The sequence below is a fragment of the Oryzias latipes genome, chromosome 15 (genome assembly GCF_053564925.1).
Source record: "Oryzias latipes strain Hd-rR chromosome 15, Olatipes_Hd-rR_3.1".
Taxonomy (NCBI): domain Eukaryota; kingdom Metazoa; phylum Chordata; class Actinopteri; order Beloniformes; family Adrianichthyidae; genus Oryzias; species Oryzias latipes.
The window spans coordinates 18,030,107-18,055,615 of NC_136251.1; the positions used below are offsets into that span (position 1 = coordinate 18,030,107).

General features: G+C 36.3%; 1 protein-coding gene across 2 annotated transcripts in view; it reads right to left on the reverse strand.

The window, feature by feature from the left end:
- The window catches only part of LOC101156763 (inactive phospholipase D5), a 63,658-nt gene that overhangs the window by 6,247 nt on the left and 31,902 nt on the right, over positions 1 to 25,509 (reverse strand). For both annotated transcript variants that reach the window (XM_078931893.1, XM_011484304.4), the window contains exons 2-7: positions 14,368 to 14,504; positions 5,231 to 5,417; positions 3,093 to 3,201; positions 2,762 to 2,889; positions 1,045 to 1,242; positions 81 to 217 (exon numbers count right to left, since the gene is read on the reverse strand). In XM_078931893.1, the coding sequence (XP_078788019.1) occupies positions 81 to 217; positions 1,045 to 1,242; positions 2,762 to 2,889; positions 3,093 to 3,201; positions 5,231 to 5,417; positions 14,368 to 14,504 (896 nt within the window). The remainder of the gene's footprint in view (positions 1 to 80; positions 218 to 1,044; positions 1,243 to 2,761; positions 2,890 to 3,092; positions 3,202 to 5,230; positions 5,418 to 14,367; positions 14,505 to 25,509) is intronic.

The window sequence follows — 25,509 nt, forward strand, 5'->3', positions numbered from 1 at the left end:
AATCACTTGAATCAAAGTGAGACATTCAACCTCCTTATTGGTGCATGCTAACTCAGTATGATTGGAATAGTGGCTCTAACCTTTGAGCGTTGTCGGCATTGAGAGGAAGGTAATCAGTGATGGAGATGTATATGAAACGACGTGCTTCCTGGATGACCCTGGAAATGGCTTCAAGATCACTACTACGATCTTTAGGGATGAAGACATCTGGGGAGCTCTGTGAACAGAACAGGAGGTAATTAAAAGTGAGATTGGAGGTCAAATGATTCAAAGCAGCTCACTGTGACATACCCTCACAAAAAGTACGTATAACTAGAGATAACCAATTAATGTTTGTCATCACTGAGACTGTGATTTAGCAATAACCAGAATTACTTTTTCACTCGTGTCATCATCTTATTGTTTGTCAAAGTGAGAATTGCCTGTAACTAATTTGTACTTTTGGAAAGGTATCAGGGTTTAGATTTGGTTTTCAGTTTATGAGCAGTAGCTAGCCTGAAATGGTTGCTTAAGTGGTGCTTTTGTTTTTATATTTATCATGCGAAACATGACAGCAAAATCAAGTATTTCCTGGTCAGATGACATGATGATCACTCATCCTACAGAGGAAAACACACAACATCCTGAAAAAGTACTCTGTCAAAAATGTCTTCAAGTCACATGTCCTGGAATAGCCATTAAATAACAGCTTGCGCATTATTTATTTACACTAAGCAGAATTGGTCTTTTTGAGATTTTAATTATCTCTAGGACTTTGTTGTTGTAATTATTTTCTATTGTTTGAATGAATATTTAGAACCTTCTTAAATATTCTCAACAACAATCTAGTTGACTGGTGGAATTTATTTCAATGAAAACTTAGCACGTCAAAGTCACATGCTCTAAAATGCAAAATTTTGACATAGCAGACTCATATTTACATCCAATCTAACAGGATCACGTCCCCCTTTTTTCAGAATTTACTTAGTGTCTTATCTAGACACCTAAAAAACACTGTCCAAAATAAGCTTCAAGCTAAATTGAAAAATAAGCCTCTGCACTTACAGAAATGTAAGCTGTCATTTTTGTTTTGTTCAGTGTCAGATTCAGTGGAGCGTTTCTATTGAAGAGAGCGAAGAGACGCTTGGACCAGAAGGAAGGGATGAACTCCTTATACTCCAGTCCCCAGTAAAGGCTGAACAATTTGTGCAGATCCAGAGCAAGACAGCTGCAATTGTATACCAACACACCAAGCTCCTTTCTCTGCAGATGAAACAAACAAACATTTGTCATTAAAGTACAGCATAAAAATGACACAAACTTGTTTAGCTCTTTCTAATTCTGCCTTTTTTTTCTGATGTCATGGATGAAAAGTACCAAAAAACAGCAAAAACTTTTGACAATCTACTCATTTTCAGTGAAAATGAAGAAATCCATGCAACAAAACACTAGGTCTTTGAAGCTAATTCAAAGTGAGGTCTGTATTTGTTTCACTTTGTCCCTTTCTGTAGCATTTCTACATTTAATGTCCCAATTTTGCATCTTCTAATCTAAATTACCCGTTCTATCTTTACCCAACCACTTATGCTCTAGTAAGTTGCAATTTATGTTTACCGTGACTTCTTTACAAACTCAATCAAAAAGGAAAATCATCCCATTGCAAGTTTAGCGAGGATGAAAAATACATGAAACCCAACAGTAACATAGCCACTTCCTGATGGTTGAAATGACCACATATGAACTTTAAACTGTGACGATAACAAGATTTAAGGGAAAAAAACGGGAAAAAAATCTTCTGTTGTGGGAAAGACGATGAAGAGACAAAATGAACAAAATCCCTTTTTAATTAAAAAGTAGGTTTCACTGGAGTTGCTGCAAATAGAAAAATATAAGCTAAGCTCCTTCGCTGTCTTGCAGCTATCAAAGAGCCTTGGATTACTGGGATCAGGTGTGTTCAGCAAAGCAGAGTGTGGAAGACAACAGTCAGTGAAGGGAAAGCTCTATTCCAGGAGGCAAAGTGAAGGGGAGCTCTTCAGGACTAAGATTCATTCATTTGCACAAGTGTAAGGAACATTTGTTCAGAGCAAAGAGGATAGAGACTTCCAAAAAAAAATTAGGTTCATCGTTCCTTAAAACCCCCCAGAATGCATTGGATTTGCCAACATTTCAAGGATAGGGGAAGGCTGGAGTCACAACCAAATGTCTAACAAAAATGCTACACTGAGAAATATGGCAGGCATTGTTCATAATGTTGCTACAGACTAATATTGTGAGCAAACAAAAAATTGGTAACACTGGTGTCCAAAACTCCTGACTGAAGTGAATGTAAAGGGGTATAGATGTTGTAGGATTTTACATTCCAAGAAATTAACTGGTCAAAGGAAAAACATTTAACAGCAGGAAACAACAAAAAGACAATAAAAAAATTAGCTTTAAATTAAAGACCTACATCTATCAAAAGTCAAAACATGTCAAGCAGAGATCGGGCTGGACCAAAAAAGATGCTGTGGTTTTGAGTTTTTCAGAGCAAAAAATTAGTAAATGATAAATTCCTTTTTGTTAAAGAATAATTTATAAATCCCAAGGCCAAACATGTAAAATCTAAATCTAGACATCGAATCGTCACAATGACTGTCATAGAGGAATAATTTAATTCAAAGGTGCTTGCGCGTATGCTCAATGTTGTGCCATGCATTTTAAAAAGACAGAAAAATAAACTTAATTTATTGTTCAATTTCTAGTAGGATTTTTGTGTTTGCTGTGTGCAGTGTGTCTACATTACTGTTGCCAGAGATCTCCAGTCCATGCTGGCACTCCCAATGTAGAAATGTGTCCGGTCAACCACCCAAAAGGATGAGCTGAGGTTTCCTTTGGTCAGTGCTGTCATGTTCACATAGTGAACCTCAGCATCTATAGATTCAAGTAAGAAGGTGGCAAAAGTAGGTTAAAACATCAGATAATTCAAGGCAAAGACAAGAAAAGAAGGAAAAAAAACATCATTTAGAGAAGGGAGGAGGATGGAAAAATCATGTTGACATAAACAATAGGAGCAAAGCCACAAAATGTCAAACTGCACATGAATAGGGGACAAAAAGCAAAGACAGGTCACTAACCATGTTTGACGAGTGTGTCCAGCTCAGTCGACTTGCTAAGCCCACTAGATATCCTCAGCTGGATTCTTTTGGTTTTCAGCTCCTGCAGCTTTGACAGCAAAGCCATGCCCTGAGACAAACACAGCAAACAAATCATTCCTAACATGCAGATAAAGTTTAGGTAGTTGCTGTTTTAAAGCATCCTGCAACCTCCATCTCTCCACAGCGCAATAATACATGGAAAACGTGTGACCATGAAAACAAAGACAAGCTATATTTAAAATCAATACCCTTTAGAACTGTAATAGCCCGACCGCATTAGCTTACATGCACACATTTGATTAACATCATAATGCAATACCATTTGGAAAAATATATTTAGATGGGGGAGATATGTATTTTCTGCAACAGAAAGCCGTGATTTAAGAACATTTCTAGCTTAACCATTTGATTATACAGGTATAATACGTTTAAATAATATATAATATAATACGCGCTAAACCAAGGCCATGATGTCTAAGGCTATGAGATTATTTTCCTCTATATTTAGTCATAATCTTGAGATTCAATCTCATTGTTGCCTGTACTTATTCAGTAACTCACCCCACTGCTGATATTTGAACTGTTTGATGTTTGAAGATTATTTGATTTCCAAATCCAATTTGTTTCAGTTTTACTGCACTGCATGAAATAGTAAATCTTTTCATAGTACTTCTCGTTCCTCAGATTTTAAAGTTGAGAAATTATAACTTCTATCTCTGTTGCACTACATTATCAGTTCGTTCTCTGGTTTTCTCTCTGGCTTTGAACATTTGCAAAGCAGATCGAGTTTCATGGATATTATAAATATATTAAAATGTCAAAAAAGTGGATTAGTGTGGTCCCCAAATCCAGCCATGTAACTTATCTGAATGTCTCTTTTCAGCAAAAAATGGATTCAATAAGCTTTTATTAGAATTTCCCCAAACCTCAAAATTATAACTCACATGTGGTAAAACTAACAAGTAGTACAGAAAATAATGTGACTTATTCTCCAAGAGGTACTTAGCTTTTGTTGGAACTTGTTCAGAAAATATCATGTATCATACTGTAAGATGAATCAGTTCGATGGAAATATAAATATCATTGTCATCCATTTAAATAAAAACAGCAACATTGTTACTCATTTTATTTCTATATTTTTCAACTTCAGCATTGGGTAAGAAACCTAAAGTTATGGTTTATTACCAGGAGAATTCTCTTGATACAAAATTATAAAGCTATACTTAATGTTAGGTTTGCACAGCCCCCTTTGATATTCATGTGTGTACTGTATCTGTATTGTTTAAAAAAATAGACATGCAGATAGATCTGAATTGCTTGGCCTCAAACATGTGACCTGATAAGTAAACATGATGGTTTTTATGATATATTCAATTTTTAGCAATTAAATTAACCTAATTAAAAGCACAACGAACAATCTTTTTTTTTGTCAGTGTGGTTGTGTATCTGTGTGCCCTGCTGTGACACTGGCAACTTGTTGGAACTAATCTAATGCTTCATATTTTAAACTAAAAATACTTTGTATGGGACTTGCAGCATATTTTGTCATTAAATGTTGCACCAATTTTATATAAACCCTCATAATCTGCACATGTATTGAAATGTGAGCCTGCTTTGTTTTTATCTAAGCTTAGTGTTAAACTATTCCTGTAAATGAACCTTTTCATTTTATCCCAATTACATGCATTAGAGTTAAAAAGTAGGATTTTAATTGCTTGGGTACATGCTTTTTAATATATTTTTTTTTTTTGTTAAATAAAGTATATTACACTATATAACATATGGAAAGAACATATAAGTACATATAAAGTGATTCACAGGACTTGAAAAAACATATCTTTTGCTTTATTTTTACTGGAAAGTAACTAAATTTATAGGAATACTTCATAGATGTCCATAGGATTTGCCAAAAACTACACCTATTTAAAAAGTCCACCTAAAGGCTTATCTTGTATCAGTTTTTGCAAAAGGTAAATGCCTGACCAATTTTGTTATTTTAAATTTTTAATTCTTCATTTTTAAAAATAAAGTTTTGTTTGAATAGTGGGCATTGATTTGGAAATAACTGCTTTTGCATAAGGGCACTTAAGAAATAAATGTTCCAGTAACAGTTTTACCTGTTTTGCAGAAGGGTGGAAGCTGGATTCATTCTCAGAGCAGTTAAGAAGCCAGTCTGGGGAAACGATCTCCACAACTCGCACGGCTTGATCCAGTAGGTGGTGGAGGCCAACTGAAAGAGGGAGGTGTGATGTGCTATTGTCTAAGAAAGAGATGTCCTCTGGAATGTTCTCCACCAGCACTACACTGTAAAAGATAAGGAGAACAAGGCTACCTTTAAAGAATAAAACACAATGTTAATTAACACTGAGCTCAACCAAAAAACTTTTATAAGAAAAAACAGAAAATAATTTCAAGTATTTAGTTTTTCAAACAATAATTTTTTACAAGATGGGTTGTAACAAAATATTGAACTAAAGTGTTGTTCTTTTGAAGACCTTATAAAAATAGAATTTCACTCTAAGTCCTTTTTGTCTGGATTAGTAGCTCATGAAGAGAAATCAAGTTTCTAGTTGCAGACATGTCCTTAGGTGCCATGAAGGCAGCTCAATTGTGCAACTTTTCCTTTGGCACAAGCTGTGAATAATAGAAGACTAGTGTGCAGAGCAGGGAACAACACTGATTCTATTACAGCTCCTCAGTGAAAAGTGACACATTGCTGCTGTATGCTTGTTTGTTTCACAGATACACTACTCCCTGTTCTATCACCTGATAAATTGTATTCCAGCACTAGCAGTTTTGGAGGATTTGCTGTGGCTGCATCCAGCCCATTATCACATGTTTTGCTTAAGCAGTGTAACACTACTACAGATGAAATCTATATTAGTTTGATGGAAGTGCACATTTATGGCTGAATCTTTGAAAATGCATCAACGTATTTACCATCAACTGTAACTTGAAGCTAAAAGTAAATGGAGGGAAAATGTTCATCCCTATAGTGGGTTTTCTCTTTAATGTTTTTTAAAAGAAACATGTCTCCTACTTTTCCAGACTTTCTGTAAATGGCAGAGGCACAAACAGTGAAGTCATCAGTGGATTACCTGTGTAAACCCTGCATCTGCATCCACTCAGAGCTCAGCTATTATGCAGGAACTATAGCTATCACACACCTGCTCCCTCCAACTTAGACTTTTACTTCTGCTTCCAGATTATTAAAAAAGAGATATAAAAATTGAATTAGCCTTTCAGATAAGCTTTTTTAAAAGCTTGGATGAAAAGCTGGCTTCAGGCAGTTGATTTAATTCTTGGATCCAAGAAACCTTTACTGGTACCCTTAAGAACAGAGATTTCTACATCTTAGGCTATGTACACCCTGGGCATTTGACACATTATCTTGAACAAGTGTTTAGCCCATTGTGTACACACTGGACAAGCAGGAAGGGGCGCTTTCTTCTTCTTTTTTATTTTCCTACTGTTTACTAGCGCCTGTCCGCCACCTACAGTTGGAAGAGGTTTGATATGAAATGCTGAAGCAGTGCAAATCTTGCAAATTAGGCATCAAATGCAAATGGCTTGTTTTTTTGCTAGCGTCCTTGCAATGGTGGATATGGATTACTGTACCATCATGTCAGGAGAGTGGCGTTGGTTTATCTTTATTTGAAAAACAAACGCAAATGTCATCAGGCTTGTTGCCGTATGTGGGCTCACCAGATAAATCAGTCATGCTCTGAGTTTGGTGAGTTTCCGAGTACCTGATTGGTCAAAGTTCGACCTCGTTTAGCTGGCAATGCACTTTCAATGGCCATGCGTTTTGTATACAGAGCCCAGAAAACGATCATAAAAACGTGCATCATTACATGTGAACAGAAGAGTTTTAAACAGCCCGAAACATGCATTTTTACACAGACTTTCACTGGAAATGGCAGCTTGAATGCGTGTTTCGAGGGTGGTATGTACGTAGCTTCATGCCAAATACAGAGTATAGCTTTGTTCTTGTAATCCCAAACTCCTTAGCATGATTTTAAGGATGTTAGTTTCAGGCCGGAACAGATCTTTCATCAATTAACTCAGCAGGGCGTTCAAAGATAATCACACCTCTGCAGTACATCCATAAATCTATTAATATAAGTTACTATGTCATTATGATTAATTCTGCCATTAAATTAACTGCCTGGATCAAACAAAGATGTAGTTGGTGCTTAAATAATCATGTATAATACTGTAAGATGAATCAGTTCAATGGAAATATAAATATCATAGTCATCCATTTAAATAAAAGCAGCAACATTGTTACTCATTTTATTTCTATATTTTTCAACTTCAGCATTGGGTAAGAAACCTAAAGTTATGGTTTATTACCAGGAGAATTCTCTTGATACAAAATTATAAAGCTATACTTAATATTAAGTTTGCACAGCCCCCTTTGTTATTCATGTGTGAACTGTATCTGTATTGTTTAAAAAAATAGACATGCAGATAGATCTGAATTGCTTGGCCTCAAACACGTGACGTGATAAGTAAACATGATGGTTTTTATGATAGTATTCAATTTTTAGCAATTAAATTAACCTAACTAAAAGTACAACGAACAACCTTTGCTTTTGGTCAGTGTGGTTGTGTCTGTGTGCCCTGCTGTGACACTGGCAACTTGCTCAAGGTGCCTCCTGAAGGGATGAGCACCAGAAAACCTCTGTGACCTTGAATAACATGAAGCAGGGACAGAAAACAGGTATGCAGGTTAGGATTTTAACTGTCCAGAGTTAAATAATCCAGTCAAATATAATTTCCCCACATCAATATCCAGCTAGATTGACAAATGTGCATCTTTTTATGATTTAATGTGTTTGTGTGTGGAAGTCTGAAGGGTTGTGGGCATTGTGTTTTCTTATTTTTGTGTTTGTGTAAAGGTCTTTGTTTTTTGCTTCTGGTTTTTGGATTGAAAATTGTTTTTACTATGTAAAGCACTTTGTGTTAAGAGTGTATGAAAAGAGCTTTACAATAAAAGTTTGATCTGATCACAGCATTAAAATGGGTTTTTCTCAACACCCTTTTTTGGTTGTGATTTCTTTGTAGTTTGATTTTGTGTGGGACTCATCCTGAATCTGGACTCATTTCATCCTGTGAAGCAGCTGCCCTGAAAAGCCAGACCACTGAGTCAGCCAAAGAGTGACACCTCAGGGTCTAATAATTAAAGATATGCTGGTGGGAGTGTGTCCTGCAGGTCATGAAAGAACGGAATCACATTGGGAGGCCAGTTGTCCAATCTCACTTTGAAATGTTATTTCCAGCTCAAGTAAAGCCAAGTCAGTGATTGGAAAATGGCCAAAGGTCAAACTGTGACCTGTGTCACCCACTGTGATCATAACATGCCAATATCCTTTCATGGGAATGGAAGTCAATATGCTTAGTGAGGCAGATATTGGAAGAATTTCAAGGCGAAACCAGCTCTTAAGGTACCAAGGGTGGCATAACTGCTGTTATTAACCCATATGTCAGTTAGAAGGTCTTGAAGAAAAAAGTTAGAGCTGTAATCAAAGAGGCGCTACCATTCACCGCCTGCATGAGTTGAACAGAAAACAGGACAAAATCCCTCACACTGATAAAATAAGGATGGAGGGAAAGCAGAAGAGGAAGAGCAGCTAATCTGATTGTAAGACGAATCCACTGAGTCTCCTGTACCAGCTGAGACATAAGATGAATAGTCATTCTCACTGGCTTATACAGCCAGACAGGGCTTGGCATTAACACAGAAGAAAACAGGAAGGCAGCAACCGTTTCATCTGCTGAAGATTTATTGATTTATGCAGTTTGCCTGCGCCATGGCTGCTTCTCCCTTTGTGACCCATCTGTGCAGTCATGAGTGCGATTCAGGCTCACCAGCCAGGAAAGCAGTTGTGTAAACTCCATGTCAGGAGTTTGTGTGTAAGAGAACATGTCCATGTGAAGCAAAAAGACAGAGTGTGACTGAAAGTACAAGCTTCCTGAATAATTACTGATACACAAAGTCCTATTTTGTGAGATGAGCACAGCTGGATCATGTCAATGTATTTTATTATTTGGCAATAATCCAGACCATAAGCACAGGTTTAAACTAAATTTAAAAATGTTCCTGCCTTTGTATTATAAAAAAAAATATGGTAAACAACACAGTATTCACGAACAAGCCTTACAGAATGAGCTATATGAATGTTTGTCAGAACTAAAGGATTGAAGAAAAAATAGAGACACAACTCAAAAGAATGAAAAACATGTAGGATAGACCATAGAACCAGACCATAGAACCAGAAGCCCCTCTACCATCTCCCGTAACTCAGAGTTGTCAGCTTGTGGCCTACCCAGTGTGTTTTCAATGTCACAAACAAGCTCCTTTGCAAATGCCATTTTTTGGTCTGCTCCTGATTCACAACAATTTGAATAATTAAATATTCAGAAATGCAATTATAAGCTTAATTTTCTTTATACATACCTTCCATCATGATAAAAATGCTACAAGAACGTGTAAAAAACACCAAAAACACGTCGGTCTTTCTTTAATGAATAATTTCATAACATAATCTTCATGATGCGTTTTGCTATTAACATCTTTGTTGTCAATGTACTGGTGATAGCTCTGAAGAAAAAGTACTTTGAAAGAAATGAACACAATTTCTAATAATTTCACTTTTACAGGTTTCATAGATTAACCAGTGTTCAGTGTCGCAGAAACGTGCCTTTTCTTTCACTAAGCAGCTGTAGGTCACTGCTTTTACGAGCCACCTGATCCCAGATTATTGCGAGCACAAGTGTTGCACCAGACTAGCAATAACATATGCCGGTGTGATGCATATCCAATCAGAGAGATAAACATGAGAAACCAAAATATTTTTCTCTTTTTAGCCTAAGGAGATATTTGTCTTACTATGAAAATGCCATCCATCCATTTTCTTAACCGGCTATAATCCTTTCAGGGTCACATGGTTGCTAGAGCCTTTCCCACCCTGGACACATCACCAGTCTGCATGTTTTTGGACCAGGTTGCCTAAAAATCCTGGGGAGAACATACAAACTCCACGCACACAGGGATTTGAACCATGGTTTTCCCGCTGTAAGGCAAGCGCGTTAACCACTGTGCAGCCCATTATGAGAAGGGAAATCATAACTTATCTTTTAAAATTGAAACTGTAAAGTAGATGCCCCAACTTATTTTCTCTGTCCTTGTTATGCAAGGAAACAGTCTTCATTATACAGCAGATTAAACGAAAATAAGCAGCACATGCACGGCCAATTGACTTAATGAAACAAAAAGCTGCTGGGTCATTACTTCTGCAATTTAGGGCCTTAAAAAGCTTTTTTAATAACAAAATAGCAATGGCAGCCACAGTCCAAGGAGGGGTGATGTGCAGAAGTTTAACTAATTGGTCAAATGTAAGGAAACTAATCACAGTGAGTTTCATTATTAACACTCAGAAATGCCACAAAAGAGCAATAAAAGCATCGGTTTTAATGAAGTACATTTACATTTACACTATGTGGGTACCGGCAAGCCTCACTGCACCCTGATTAATAATGTCTGTCTAACTGTAATAAATCACCTTTTCTATTATGAAGTGTGTTTGCTGTGGGCAAAATTAGTTATGTAATCCTAAAATTCAGTCATTCATGTCAAAGCACAAACAACACATTGATTAAAAATGCAATTGCTAACATGCAGCACCCTGTTAAAATATACACCACTGACTGCATCCTGCCCTATTTTTTTATTTCATGAACACATCATTCACAAATAAATGACTAGCTTTTACCCTTATTTTTTATTTATTATACTCTCCTATAACTACATATAAAAATATTGCAAAAAATTCGTATAATACTTGAACTTATCTCAAATTCCCATCAGTATGAATTGTCCAATGATCATTTGCAGCATCTTTTAAAAGCAAGTTTTCACTTCAGAAAAATGGGACCCTTTTTACCACTAAAATAACTGTCTTTTATCTTTTAGAAACATTTTTACATTTCAATTCACTCCATTTTATTTATCTAGGAAGTTGGATCCCTGTTTAATATAAAAACTGTTTCTATTTATTATGATGCATTATCCACAAAGTTAAGATTGCAGGACTAAGTGCAAGCAGAAGGAAAAAAAAGACTTTCTATCCGTAAAGTAGAATGTAGAGGTTCAGAAAGAAATACACAACAGCCAAAGACTTTGGGGCTAAAAAAAACACAATCTAAAAGTTCAGTTTTTCTTCAGAAGGAAGAAACCTTAAACACATCCCCGAAGCTGTTATTTTTTTTTGTTTTTTTTTTTGCTAAATATGTCTTTTTTTAAGTGGAATATAAGTAGTAGAAAATACAGATTTATGAATCCTGGCTGCAGCTCTATTATTTTAATTTGATGTTTTAAGTAGTTTTAATACATTTTTCAGCAGGTACAAAACAGTGTATCTCAAGTACTGACTAGTACTACCAGGTAATGGCACAATTATCTGCATTTTGTGCACAGCTGCCCCCCCTTTAAACTTACTGGAAAATTTTAAATCCTTTACTGTCTGGTGGGATCTTACTCTACCTTATATAAATTTAAGCTGCTCTATGATGTCCTACAGGTTCTAAAGTACACCAGGAGATTCTCATGGAGCCAGCAGCTAGTTTGGATGTTAAAAAGTGACATTTTTCATTTTAATAGCAGTGACCCATTGACTGTATGAGAGAAATGAACTAAGTGTTCCAAATAGGAAGTACCTGATGGTTCCAAGAAGCCAAAATCTCATTGACTTTAATTGAGAAATATCATCCTAATAATTTTTATATTTTTATATTTTTATAATATATTTTATTTATTGCACAGATTATAAACTGACCAATCAGATGTCTGGATAAAAGGATGTGGGGCCCGTTCTAAACATTTAACTGACAATTTTTCTCGAGCCTACTTTCACATGGGCTTCCAACAAGCTCACTCCTTATTGGCAAGAGTGGTTGCCATAGAAACACTGACTAAGACAGACCTGGACCTATCCCTCGTCTGGCTCCAATATGGCTGCATCCGCACTGCAAAAAACATGCCGACTGAATAGACTTCATTTGGTTCGAGCCAGTGAGTCATTTTCTAAGGGTGACATCACATTCACTTTGTCCAGTTCTCACATGAAATGTTGTGAACTTCTGACTTTCCAAAGCTTTTAGGATGATTCCACTTATTCTATGTGTGCTTTTTTATTTTTCCCATGTACAAAGGTTTACCACATGACAGATTTTCAATGGCTCGAGTGTGTCGTCCATGGTGATTCAATAACAGCTGATGAATATATTCAAAATCTTCTTCCATCTAGCTTCCTCCAACCTCACATTTGTCTCCCATTGTAGCCTTTAGCTTCAGGGGTCTTTCAGAGGAGACCCATTCAGCTTTACAAGTTCGGGTTTTACTTTCAGATGAAGAGAAGCAGGCCTGGTGGAGGGCTCTGAGAGGCTGTTAATGGCCAATTTGAGCAAAAAGATGGTGACAGTAGATGTCTAATGGTGGGGAACCAGTATGAAGTGTAGAGAAAAGGAGCTCTGCAGTATCAGCTGAAAATGTGCTGTTCAACTGCTTTCCCTTTGGACCACCAGGACTTACTGAATTAGATTTTACACAACTCTTCTTATTCTTTCTTTCTTCCCCCATTCGTTAAAAATGTGCAGACAGTAGAAATGTGCCAGAGTGAGGTTTAAAGAAACTTTAAGAACAGCAAATGAATCATTTCAGGGTAGCAGCAGGAGTTTGCAACAAGATGGGGCCAAAAGATTTATGACACTTTGCTGCAAATGTACCTGTTCTTTCAATAAGGCAAGAAAATCTTGCTTTTAACTATACTCTATTAAAAACTAAATCTACTCCTAACACGCAACACAAACTAGAACAGAATCATTCTGCCCTCACTGAATAAAACAGCCACTCTGAACACTATAAGTTTGAACATTTGTAAAATGTAGAGCAACTACTATAAAAAATCATTTATTTTATATGTATTTTTAATGGAAAGTAAAGCTTCTTTGAAATAAAATATACACTGTTGTTTAGTGCATTCTCACTTTTGTAAGACATGTAACTCTAAAATTCTTGCCAAAAAGTTCCATAATTTGGTCAAAAGACTTTCAACAATGATGCATTAATTTTCATTGTTGGGACAGGAAGTAGCTCAAAATATGCTACATGGAACATTTTGTACAGTTTGTTCGTACATGATTTTCTTTCTGTGAACGTTCTGTTATTTGTTGAAACACACCAGGACAGCAGTTTGAATTTATGAAAACTGTCTTGTTTGTTTTATCCAGGAATCCTGCCTCACTAACCTCTGTGAAGTCTATTTTGCAGCAAGCTATGAAAATGGCAATACTCAGAATCTCTTGGTTCAATCAGTAATGTGCTAAATTAGACGTTGGTGCCTGTCTGTTAATATAACGTGACATATATAATGCTGAAGCTACTTTCACACTGCCCTCAAGGGACCGCTTCCACAAAAGGTCTATGTAAATGCCCGTAAACCCACGTTTCGGGCTTCTGCGTTCAAAACTTCAGGCTTTTTGAAAGTTAAACCAGGATGAACTTTGACCAATCAAGGATTCGGATTTGGCAGTAACGGCTTGATTGCGTCCATTTCAATTCACGGAGGTACCAACGGTTTGAAAATCGATCATAGTGGAGCAATAACAAAATTCCAGTTTTGCCCGGCTGAAATTATACGACACCAAGTCTTTCATGTATTAGCTGTAAAAGAAAAAGCCTGGAGCAAGATTTGCAAGATTCTCACTGTGGTGACATTATGCGCAGGCCTCTTCCAACTGTAGGTACACGTGCTAGTATCAAATAGCAATAGTTCAGTGTGAACACCAGATGTTAAGCCGTGAAAGTCATGCGTTGCATCAGTGGGAACATATAGGATTAAAGTGATACAGATTATTCACAGGTTTGAACAAATAAAGATAAGTGTAAAAATTGTTTTATTGGCTTTTTAAGGAAGAGCTACATAATTTTTCTTTATTTATTGATTGTGTGATTTTACTTCCCTTTGTATTAACAATAAGTTTTATTTAAAAAATAGTAATTGCTCTCTTGCAGTTAATCATTTTATGTAAAAAAAAGAGTAAACATTATAGCAAATGTTTAAAATGGGTAAAAACTTTCAATATTTGCCTTAATATATATGTTAAGGTAAAAATAGTAATACAAATGTAAAAATATTTCTGAACTGTAATCATAAAAAATAGCAAATAGGTTTGTGTCACTAAAGTTCACCTGCAGTCCCTGCTGCAGTTCTCCTCTGTGATTCCATCCTCATCTTCGCCCCAAATATCGACTGCTGAGAAAATCAAAGCCACCAGCACGGCGAAGCAGCACACCAAGGCGAAGATCACAATGCACTTCTGTTGAGACTGCAAGGAAAACAAAGAGGGGAAAACTGATTACAAAGATGTATTTTCTGCTCCTCAACATCAGAACAAGATCAAGGTTCTTCAACCTTATTCCTCATTAGCTGCCGAGCTGACACAACTGATTTAGTGTGCAGCTCAGCGGGTCATACCAAGATGGAGGAGAGTTTTACAGAAAAGTGTCGGCTCATGTGTGACCTCGTAAATTCAAACTGATCCAGCAAACATAGATGAAACTTAGAAAACAATAGAAAGCAATGACAGGGACAAAAGAGATAGAAGGTGAGAGAAGAAAAAGATGACTAACATTTTTTTTAGTTTTCAAGGGATTTTTTTCTCCCAAGAAAACAGAAAATTTACTTAGTTCTGAAAAAAAAAAACAATGTTCTGTCAGGGCAGGGAAGATGTGAAGGAGTCACAATTCAAACTGCTATTTCTCACTTGAGTCCATCTGTGTCCCAGTTTAGTGACTTCTACCAACTCAGCCCTTTTGCTTCTTTTGTGCTCTTGAATAATACAAAAATAATGTATTATCACCACAGTTTGGTGAAAAGTGTAAACATTTTGCTGGTTAAAACTGGAAATAAAACATTAATGATAACAAAACATTACTGTTCATTTTATTGCATTGGTATTTACTTAAAATGTTCAAATTGTAATCCGTTCTAAAAAAACAGAACATTTAAAGTCAACGAAAAAAATTTTTTTGCATGTTCACTGGGCCAGATACAGAAAATTTTTAGATTAACAAACAAGCCTTTAAAGAAAGGAGAACACTATCCATTTTTGTTGACAGGAGAAGATAAACTACTCTTACTTTCTATTAGGGATATGTCTGAAGGAAATGGTAGACCTTTAAAGGTCTACCATTTCCTTGTGTTTTCCTTCCGGGTTCCAGCACCTGGGTCTGTCCCGCCTAGCCAGTCATGACAATGTTCTTCTTAAACAAAAATAATTTACTAAACGATCACCTATTTGTAAATGTTACCTATTATTTAAAATATTTTCCAGGATCTTGATACATGTTGGTAAGCTCTGAATGGAAATGTGATTTTGCATATTTAATTGGCTACATCAAACTATTCTATGAAATTGCAGGCAGTTTTCTTTAGGACACGGCAGCTTTATTTGTATATTTCATACACTGAAGCAATGCAAAGTGGTTTCTAAGAACTTACAGCTAGGGTGGATGATTTAAAAAGTGGTACAGAATCATATATTTATATTTAGATCATAGGCTTTGTGTAATTGTAGCAACAGGGTGTTTTCACTGATTATTCTCTTAGCAAGTTGGCACTGTTCAGCAGATGTGACCATGTTTCTGGGAGATGCCTCAAATATTTGTAAAGTAACAATTAATCCATCAAAATATATCTTTTATGAAATGTACCAGAAGAGCCAAACCTAATCATCCACAAACGCAACAGACTGCGCAAGCTATCCCTAAACTCATTATCTGCAGACACAAAAAATATATTACACAGTTCACAATCTCTGTGAGCCAATAACACCCCATCTAGCTGATTGCAGTGAGTTTTGTGAGCAATCTCTGTTCCTGTCGAAATTAAATGAAAGCTGAACGTAGCCAATGAAGCGTCTCCAAAACACTGTAGCATGCTACGATTACTTCTGACTTGATTTCTCAAAGGATGAAAAACTGAGGGAGAACTGTGAGTCTACTATAATCAAGAATACATTCAAAGGCCATAAAACCCTCTTGGGAGATCTTATCAAGACGTTTGAGGATCAGGCTACGATTTGGATGGTAAAAGGTCCCAACATGACCCAAAGCCCCAGAAGGTTTGTTACTTCCCAAACCGTATTTCTTGATGAGGAAAACACCGTACAACTCCAATGAAAGATTTACGGAAAGAGTAATTTACCTTAAAGATCTTCAAAGAAAGTATTCCTTGTTACCCTGTTACCCTCACTGAAGGATTCACTGCAGACTCATTTTAAGGTTTATGACTTTACGACACCGGCATCCATCCAAAAACTCTGCAAAGGACAAGCTGAGATGAACGTTTTATCTTAAAACCTTTTTTTCACAAATAAACGCCTGAAACATTTATTCTTTTAATTTGTTGTGTTTATTGTGAATAAACTGACGTGAAAATGAGTTAACTTTATTCACAGATCTCAACAGGAAGCAGGTGAAACATCTATTGTGTTCTTTGAGATGTCATGAATATTTTAATTTCATATTTGAGCATGAGTTTAGACATTCAACCGTATGTTGATAAACTGCATTTTAAGAGTTGATTGTGTTGAATTTAATTCAAGTTTTGACTTAAGAAACTGCATAAAGTTGATGTTTTGCTACTAGTCAAAACTTCTCAGTTCATGAATTATTTATTAGGAATTTGGGGTTGATGTTTAAACTTTGTTTGAGCTAAACTCACTTTCATTTGAACTTTATGCAAATTTGCAAAAGTACTTCATGATTGTGTTTTTACATTTCCAAAATGAAATGCATTTTGGTATCACCTCACAACACTAAATGCTCAGAACAATTAAGAGAAATAACTTAGAAACATGATATAAAAAGAAATGTTTTGCAGTTTCTGATGAAACATGAAGTTGTTAGATCTGCTGGAGATGTGTGCTTACAGCCATTGGCTGATAGGAAGGCCTCCTCTGAGGTCAAAAAGCTGACCAGCTCAGCTCACCTCTCACAGCTCAAATCACCCCACGTAACTTAGTTTGTGCCAAAATCAACATTTTATTTACTTAATCTTTTTGAAAACTGTTGTGCATTTTCTTTTTCATCATTTTGAAGCTCGTCACCATTTTTGCCTCATATTTTTGAAACTGATCAGACGATCCATTTGAGACTAAACCATAAATCCAGCACACTTGCCAGAAGGCAATCTGCTGTTTTTGGCTGTATAAACCCAGCGGACCACCAGAACGTCATCTGCATTAGGTTGTTCACACAGACAAACACTTACACAACATTGAACTTTACCTGTTTATTTATTATTGTTTATAGTTTCCTGCAAATCTAATATAAAAAAAGGCAGTTGTGTCCATCTTGTTCTTTCTTTTTGATTAGGTCACTTCAGAAGATAATTTAGTTTCTAAAGTGTTGTACTTTTTTTCTATCAGTTTTTAATATAAAATTGATGCATTTAAATCAGAGAGTAGTTTTTCTTTCCATTAAGGAAGTTGTTGCCCCTTTACAAGACAAAGTCAAATTCTTCATTGAATTTGACCCCTGACATGCTACAACAGAAAAGAGAAAGAAGCTTGCGTGGTTCAAAGGCTTCACCCTCTCAAAGCTGATGCCACAAGATAACATGAGATCAGCAGAGGTGGGTGAGTTCACCATCTATCTTAAAAGCTTTTAATTGTCTGCATGGTTTTCAATAACAGTGATGAAATTGAAGGATAGTTGTTCACATCTGCTCATCTGTAGAATGTTGATGGGAATCTGCTGTGTTCTGCACTCATTCAAAAAGGACATGGAGGTCAAAATCAAAACAAGCCCCATTTATAATAACAGAAATAAGATGAGACTTGAAGGTCAGCTTATGTGAAAGTTCAAGCATTTAGCTACTTATTTATTTTTCTAATACCAAAACCATAAGGACCACACCTAACGTCTGGGAATTTTGTGAAAGGTTTATGTTGATACACAGTTTCGTATGCACATGTTAAAGCAATAACTAAATAATACATTAACAATTGGATGTGTTTGTAATTTCCAAAATAGCATCGCTGAGACACCTGACCACAAACTAATTCATGTCACTGCATTTTTGAACAAATCTTAATTTTCTGTAATGTGCTTTCATAATTTGGAGCTAAAGCTAATATTTCTGTATCTCTAAATAAATAATCAAAATATGATTAAAAACAGTTTTTTATATTTTTCTTTTCAATCTCTGGGTTACAGAAAAGCTGTGCAAAGTAAAAAGCCCAGCCTCACACATGCATGCAAAAGATCCTTGCTGTCAGCTTCCTTGTACACTGGCAGAGTTGAAGGTTGGAGCAGAGAAAGTGGATGCTTGTATGCTAAGATTAGAGGACAAGTATAAAACACAGGCTGTCTGCAGTCCTCTGCCAGATCTACATTAATCTCCTCTCATCTCAAGGACCGTATAACTGAATGGGAAGTGGAAAACTTGACTTGGAAGAGCTTTGGAGCAAAATCCTCTGGCACTAGAAATGTGGTTGATTTGACAGTGAAGGGATGTAGAAGGTTCACAGACCTTATTGCTGTAGCAGTAATTCAAACAATTCTTTAAAAACTCACACAAAAACATTAATTTACCATCTGACACTCCATCAACAGGTCTTGGCTGTATTTGTTTCATGAATGAAGTACTGAAACAGTTGTTAGGCCTCCAGAATTTAACAAGAAAGAGAGAATTAAACAGTTTTCTATGCAAGATTAGGAGAACATAGAAAATGACCATTAAGCCTTATGTTAACATTTTGATGTAGGGTAATATAAGTAGAAAAAATTCAGATAATTACAAATATTGACTGATAGGTGTAAATATACACACTAACATGCGCTACAGTATGTGGGTTTAATCTGCCTTCAGTTTTAACAGTTGTTTCATGTCACATTAACAGGAAACCTGGTTCCTGTAACTGGGGCAACTCACAGGTGTGCTCCTCTCCAGCCTCAAGAGAACTGTGGTTCTGCTTCTTTTCCGAACATCTCTACCCTTTCAGCTTTTGGTGAAACACACCTGATTCAGGTGATCAGAAGCAGCTTTAAGCAGTACCACGATTTTTACGAGACACACCTGTAAGGAAAAGGCTAACACAAAGTGTTCCACAAGTCTATTGTTCTTTGAAAAACATCATTTAAAAACAAAGCAGCATCAATTTATAACTAACTGCTGCAAAGCTCTGCGAGGTGAGCTGCTGTTACAGATTGAGCCAAATCCTTTTTGTGCTGAGCTCCACTGACATGGAAAAAGAAAAAGGTCTGTTCCTACTCTACAATTAAAATATCTGAATTATATCAAGAAATCTTTGCTTATACTCTTGACTACAGTTATCTTGGTAATTCAATTCCATGTAAACAGATTAATACCAAAATGATTTGATTTTTTTAAAACGTTTCTGCAGTCCATTTTCAGCATGTTTCTTTTTGTAAAGCAAATGCATATCTTCACTTCAACCAAAAATACTCCAGTCCTAACTTAACAGTCTTTTGTGTTGTTTGGCTTAGGGGTTCATTCTCTGCAAAATGTCTAATTAATATTTTTCTGGCCTTTAAAAAAAAAAAAGTTAAAAAAATAAAGACATTGGTCAAAGAAGTGTTGATACATTCTCTTTATAACTTTAAAAAATATCTAAAAGTAATGTAGAACCTACCTAAAATCTATAGGAATAACTAACATAAATGACAAAAATTGTTTTTCTGGAGCCTGTTTAACTCACAAAAAAGGGAAATAATTAATAACAGATACAAAATGGAAACCTGCAAAACATTTTTAAGTAAATATGGCAGTAAATTACTGCAGGCCTCTTTTTGGTACCTTTCTTCACCTTGGTAACAGGAATAAAAAAGAAATTGTGAACTGTTTTACATTTTAAAGTGTGAACATGATAATTGAGTCAGGCAGAGGAGGTTGAGCTGCAATATGACGGAGCCAGATATCTGGCTGTGCAAATATCTGCAGAGCGCTTTAACACTCATGGGCATATTCACTATAAGAAGCTTAAAAAGGGTAACAATTCTATAAAACACTGACTTTGAAATTGTCTGAGTTAAAAAAACAAAAAAACCCATCTTTTTTTCACTTCATTCTCATTCTTCCACTAGTTTTCACACATGTTGTCTCTGTTTGATATACTCTGAGTCTGTAAGAAAAAAGTCAGGCTGTGTGGTTCCTTTATCACTATCAAGAAGACATCTTCTTTATTGGCCCCTTTATTTTTGTGGACATGCTTTTTGTGTAAAGCCGAAAAGTTCAGTGCAAATAGCAGATTTGATCTATTAGAAAATGTTGTCAGTTTAAAAAAAGGCATTGAGCTGCAATCCTGGAGTCAAAGTGCAGATAGGCCTACTCCTTCATTCCACGATAAAACTGCACAGTTAGAATATGACTAAAGTGACAGAGATAAAGTAGTTTCTTTTGAAATATAGATAAGAGTATCAAGGCCACGCATAAAGCCAATGTTATCTTTTAAATTTTTACATTCATGCTTTCATAGTATGATAAACATTACAGACGTTTTATATTTTTCTAAGTCGGACAAGTTGCAGAATTGGTGACTATTAAAACCTTTTTATGCCCCACTGTATAAGTAAATGTAAATAGGCAAACTGAGTAAATTTGCTTAATTACTTTCTAATCCCAGGTGACTGACATATACTGGAACACATGTTAAAGATGTTTCTAAAAAATATATATTAGACAAAAAAACCTCCAAGATGCTAAATTCATGATCTGCATGATGTTAACCCTGAATAAACATAACTCTGGTATCTGGCTTGCTTTTCTCCTCGCTACCATCCATGATGCAAACTACAAAATAATTATTTATTATTCAGAGAATAGGAATGGTGGGGTAAAGGACAACAATTTTGGAAAAGATCACCTTTCCTCTAGAGAGATTTAAGTCATTTTCAAGTAAGCAGAGAGATATTAGCATTCTAACCCCCTTCTTGACATTAAATGTTCAAAACACAAAGGATTCCCAGAGATCAAATTGACCATTTGTTCAACCAAAGTGTGTAAATATGTATACTGAGCAAACTGACGAATTTTTGTGATGTTCTCCTCCTTGAAACGTTGACCAAAACCTAAACATTAAAAAATAACCCATGCTATTTTGGACCAAGAACAACGGCCACAAATTAAATTTTGTTTTCTTCCAAGCTGTTTCACTCAGCAGCAAACATCCCCCAGTGCCGGCAGGAGGTCACAGATTGCCATCAAAGATCAAAGATGTTGCTTTCTCAGGAAATGATGATGGATGTGATGTGACTCTCAAAATATGTTACTGTCACAAAGATGAGTTCATGTTTGCATTAATAATACAAGAATTTAATTAAAAACAAATTTTGTTTTAATGTTTTTTTTTCACATAGAAATTCATTGTCTTTTCTGAGGTTCTGGCTTTTCTGCTTGAAGACGGATCATCGAAGATGTGGTGATCCCTCAATTATGAAAATTCAATTTAAAGAGATGGCAGTAATGGATGTAAGCTGGTTTAGAAGGAGGCTTCATGCAATCATCCCTGCATCTGCTGTGCTTTCATAAATCCAGAAGCTGCAGAAATCATTGTCGGAGGAAAGTTTAAGCTAAGAATCATTTCTTTCTTAACGCGACAATGAGTGGAAAAACTAAATACAGTAACCTTTTAAATCTGCTACAGTGGTTCACATCCATTACTTAGCCAGGCCAAATCTATGAACTACATACAAGTAGTCTTTTTCTTGCCTTTTTTCCTTTGCCTATAAATATTACAACAGTAACAACTTAGGTTGATTAGAACCAGTTTTCTGTGTGTCCAGGAATTAACTTCCATAAACATTTGCAGCCAGTCAGAGCATGTCATTCATGTGTTTAATTACATAATTTGTAAGGGACCTTTCCGCTTCCAAGAGTGCAGAGTGACTGACAGAAAGAGAGCAATACTTGACAGCTAGCTGCCCTGCTCTTCTTGGAAGTGCTGAGCCGGCAAGTTTCTTTGTGAGTGCATGTGTTGATGTCTGCAGCAAACGAAGGAGCGGCAGTTTATTTTCAGCAAAGCGTCTGGTTGCTCTCTCCTGCAGCTCCTTACAGTTCTGTCTTTTATAAGGTTATTCCTGTCATTACACTTTGTTTACTTTTCACATTGCATATCCTTTCTGTCCATGTCTCTCATAGTTTATGTTGTAATCACGAAAAAAGAAGAAAAAAAACACTCCAAATTGCAAGTGTATGCATGCCTCTCTTTATTATAAGACTGATGACACAAATTGAGCAAAGAAATTGATGCAGCTCCTGCCACTGACATAAGTATTTTTTCTATATAGTTCACCAGTTATCTAGCCATGGAGAACTTTAATATTATTTCTTGGCTTCTAAATTATTCATTACACACTTTATTTGTTTTTATTAAATGCTTAAACTTTTGACGTCATGTCAACTCAAAATGAGAAACAGCATTTGTCAGTTTAATTTTGTGTTTGGTGTGAAGGTAAGATGACATAATTGGAAGAGTAAGAGGACATAAATGGAATCGTATTCAAACACAGGTAAGTATTTAAATTCTGTGTTCGTTAAAAGCATGAAGTGAATTAATTAGCTTCTGCTTCCTCCTGCCAACATCTGGCCTCTTAGACTGGAGTCTCTGCAGACAACCATGAACAGCTCATCCCGTGCCTGTCTATATGAAAGTTTCCGCTGCCCGTAGAAAATGTTTGGTAGATTTATTTTGCTAACTTTCCTGGCTAAGGCCCTACCCTAAATGTCTAAATATTCCAGGCTCAATTCTGAAGACCCCATGCTCAGAAAAGGTGATGCTTATGATGATTAACATTTGATTGAAAGGTTCCTCCTAATAGTGGCCAGATGTCAACAGAATGGAGGAATTTGAGCTCATCTGATTTCAAGGTGAGGTTGATGTTTTATTGCATGCTCTGGAGAGGTGACAATGTAATAATGGCTCCCTGGAAACCCATAAAAGCTGAAGCCAAGGGTGTCAAGAGGACGCTAAAGATATTAAAGTTGATAAGACTCATGTGGAACCATTTTTATTTCAAATGGTTACCTGATGGAACAATGGACAATACTCAGTAAAAATGCTGCAGATGTTTGTAATCAATAAAAGTTGAAGAGAGTGACAATCGATAGTAAAGTAGAAACTATCAGGAGTGTGTAAGTGTAACATTTTACAAATAAATCCTTAAAAAAACACTCTGATAATCTTTTGATCTATTTGAAAAGCCAGTGGTCTTTTAATTATGATTTGCTGTTTTTAGCCAAAATCCAAAAAGATTTTTGTCATTTTCTAGGACATAGTTTCTGCAGAACGGTAGTAGTTCATTCGAAATTCACCTGAGTTGTGGGCAGGGCTGTTGGCGCAGAGCAACCCCCCTCTCCATTTCCCCTCCCTGCTGCTGAAAGGTCAATGAAAATGGCGAGCAATTTCAGAGCAATCCAGCAGTACAGTTTTTAGCCAGATTCTAGCTCAGACTGTGAAAATTAAGATGTACATGGATCTCGTTGTCTGCAAGTGGATGCATCGGAATGGAGCTTAGCAGGGAGCTTCTGGCCCGCCCAGAGGTAACAATTGAGACGTTTTTCAAACAGCATTTTTTTTTCTCATTCATAACGATTTGAATAAAACAATTCTCAGAAATACAATTTTAACCTTAATTTTTTAAAATATGTCCTCCATCATTAAAAATGCCACAAGAACATGTTAAAACACCAAAAATACAGTTTTAATGGGTGTGTTTAACCAGCAAAATGATGCAAGATGCTTTCTCATTAAACATTACTCAGCATTTTAACTGCTATGACTTTCAAAACTTTAACACAGTCATACAAACGTCAAGTTTCCAGCGCAGGAGGGCTGCCAGTTCAGCATCTCCATTGATGGTAACATTAGTTGAATGATGACCAACACATGAGTGACTGAATGTCATTACTTCAACGGATTGATAAGGTCATTTTTGTTGCACACCTTCTGTGCAAGAAGAACTGTTGAATGGCCAAAACAATCCATCTGTTCTCTTCATCTCGTCAGTGTTCTGCTCCAAACAAGCTGTCATGTTGAAGCTGCTGTCTACATGGTGAAAAGTGACAACGTGTTCTCGGTTGTACTGACTGATCAGGTCTCCTGGGTGAAACCAGGGTTACCGCTTTGTCAGATTGATAAGCAGTCAGACAGCTCTGCCTGGCCTGAATCCCAATTAGACAAGACCTGTGAGGATGATGCTGGAGAGTAAGCAGTTTTTTTTAGCTATTCTGTTAGTTTTACATGTCAATTCTTCTTTAAGTCTGATTTTAAGATGTAGTGCAGACAGTGCAGATCTGCAAAGAACAGATCATGACAGTGTCTCCCAGTGCAGTGGGACATATCTGCAAACCTTCAAAGTAAATTATGTTAACACTGGATCATAAAGTCCAGATGCAACCTGGCAAAGGGCCCCTTTTCCATTTCTGGTGAACAGAAAAAATAAATTATCACCTTAAAATGACACTACAGGTCACATCAAAGAAATAGATAACTGACCTGACTCTTGGCACCTGGTGTTGGTGGCTGGAAGCCCAGAGCTACATGTCAGAAAATGTTTCCACTATTATTCTGTTCTTGTGTATTCATGGAACTGCTCACTTTTGTGGATGACAGCAAACAGGAGCTGTATTCAAAGATAAAATCTTAGTCATTTCTTTCTATTTTTGCCATGTTAGGGGGCAAAAGTTAGCTAAGACTCAATGCACCACAGATTAACAGCTGTTGCTACATTAATATAACTTAACAGCGAAGTAAAACATACAAAAGGAGACTGAAGCATCTACAGTATCTGCAGTGTTAGAAATAAATAAAGAGCCTTGCAGCCCATTAGTATAACTCTGCAGAGCTCAAATTTCAACATCTCTCAAAAGAAACTGAGACCGCCAAGAAACTTAAAGAGCTAAATCTACAGTATGTTTATCCGCAAATCCTGAATGACTGTAGACCTCAATATTACATTGGAATGCAATCATTTCACTCATCTTAGGAAGTTAGAATCAAGGGGGAACATCCAGTGTTTTTGTGTGCCAGTCATGAGTACAGGTACATGTCTAGAAGGCTTTGTCAGGAAGGGCACAACCGTGATAAAAAGGTGGAGGAAGTGATAAATGAAGGATTGAGAAATAAAGGGACTGATGTTGTGGAGCAGGAAGCAGGAAGGAGCAAGATTAGAACTGATAAAGTGAGATGGCATTGGGAATGACAAAGAGTGGAGAGGCAGTTGGTCATGACAACTGTTGTTTTTAGTTGGGGAAAGCCTCATCTGTCTCATTCTCTTTCTTTGAATTAAATTGGAAGAGGTTCTTCT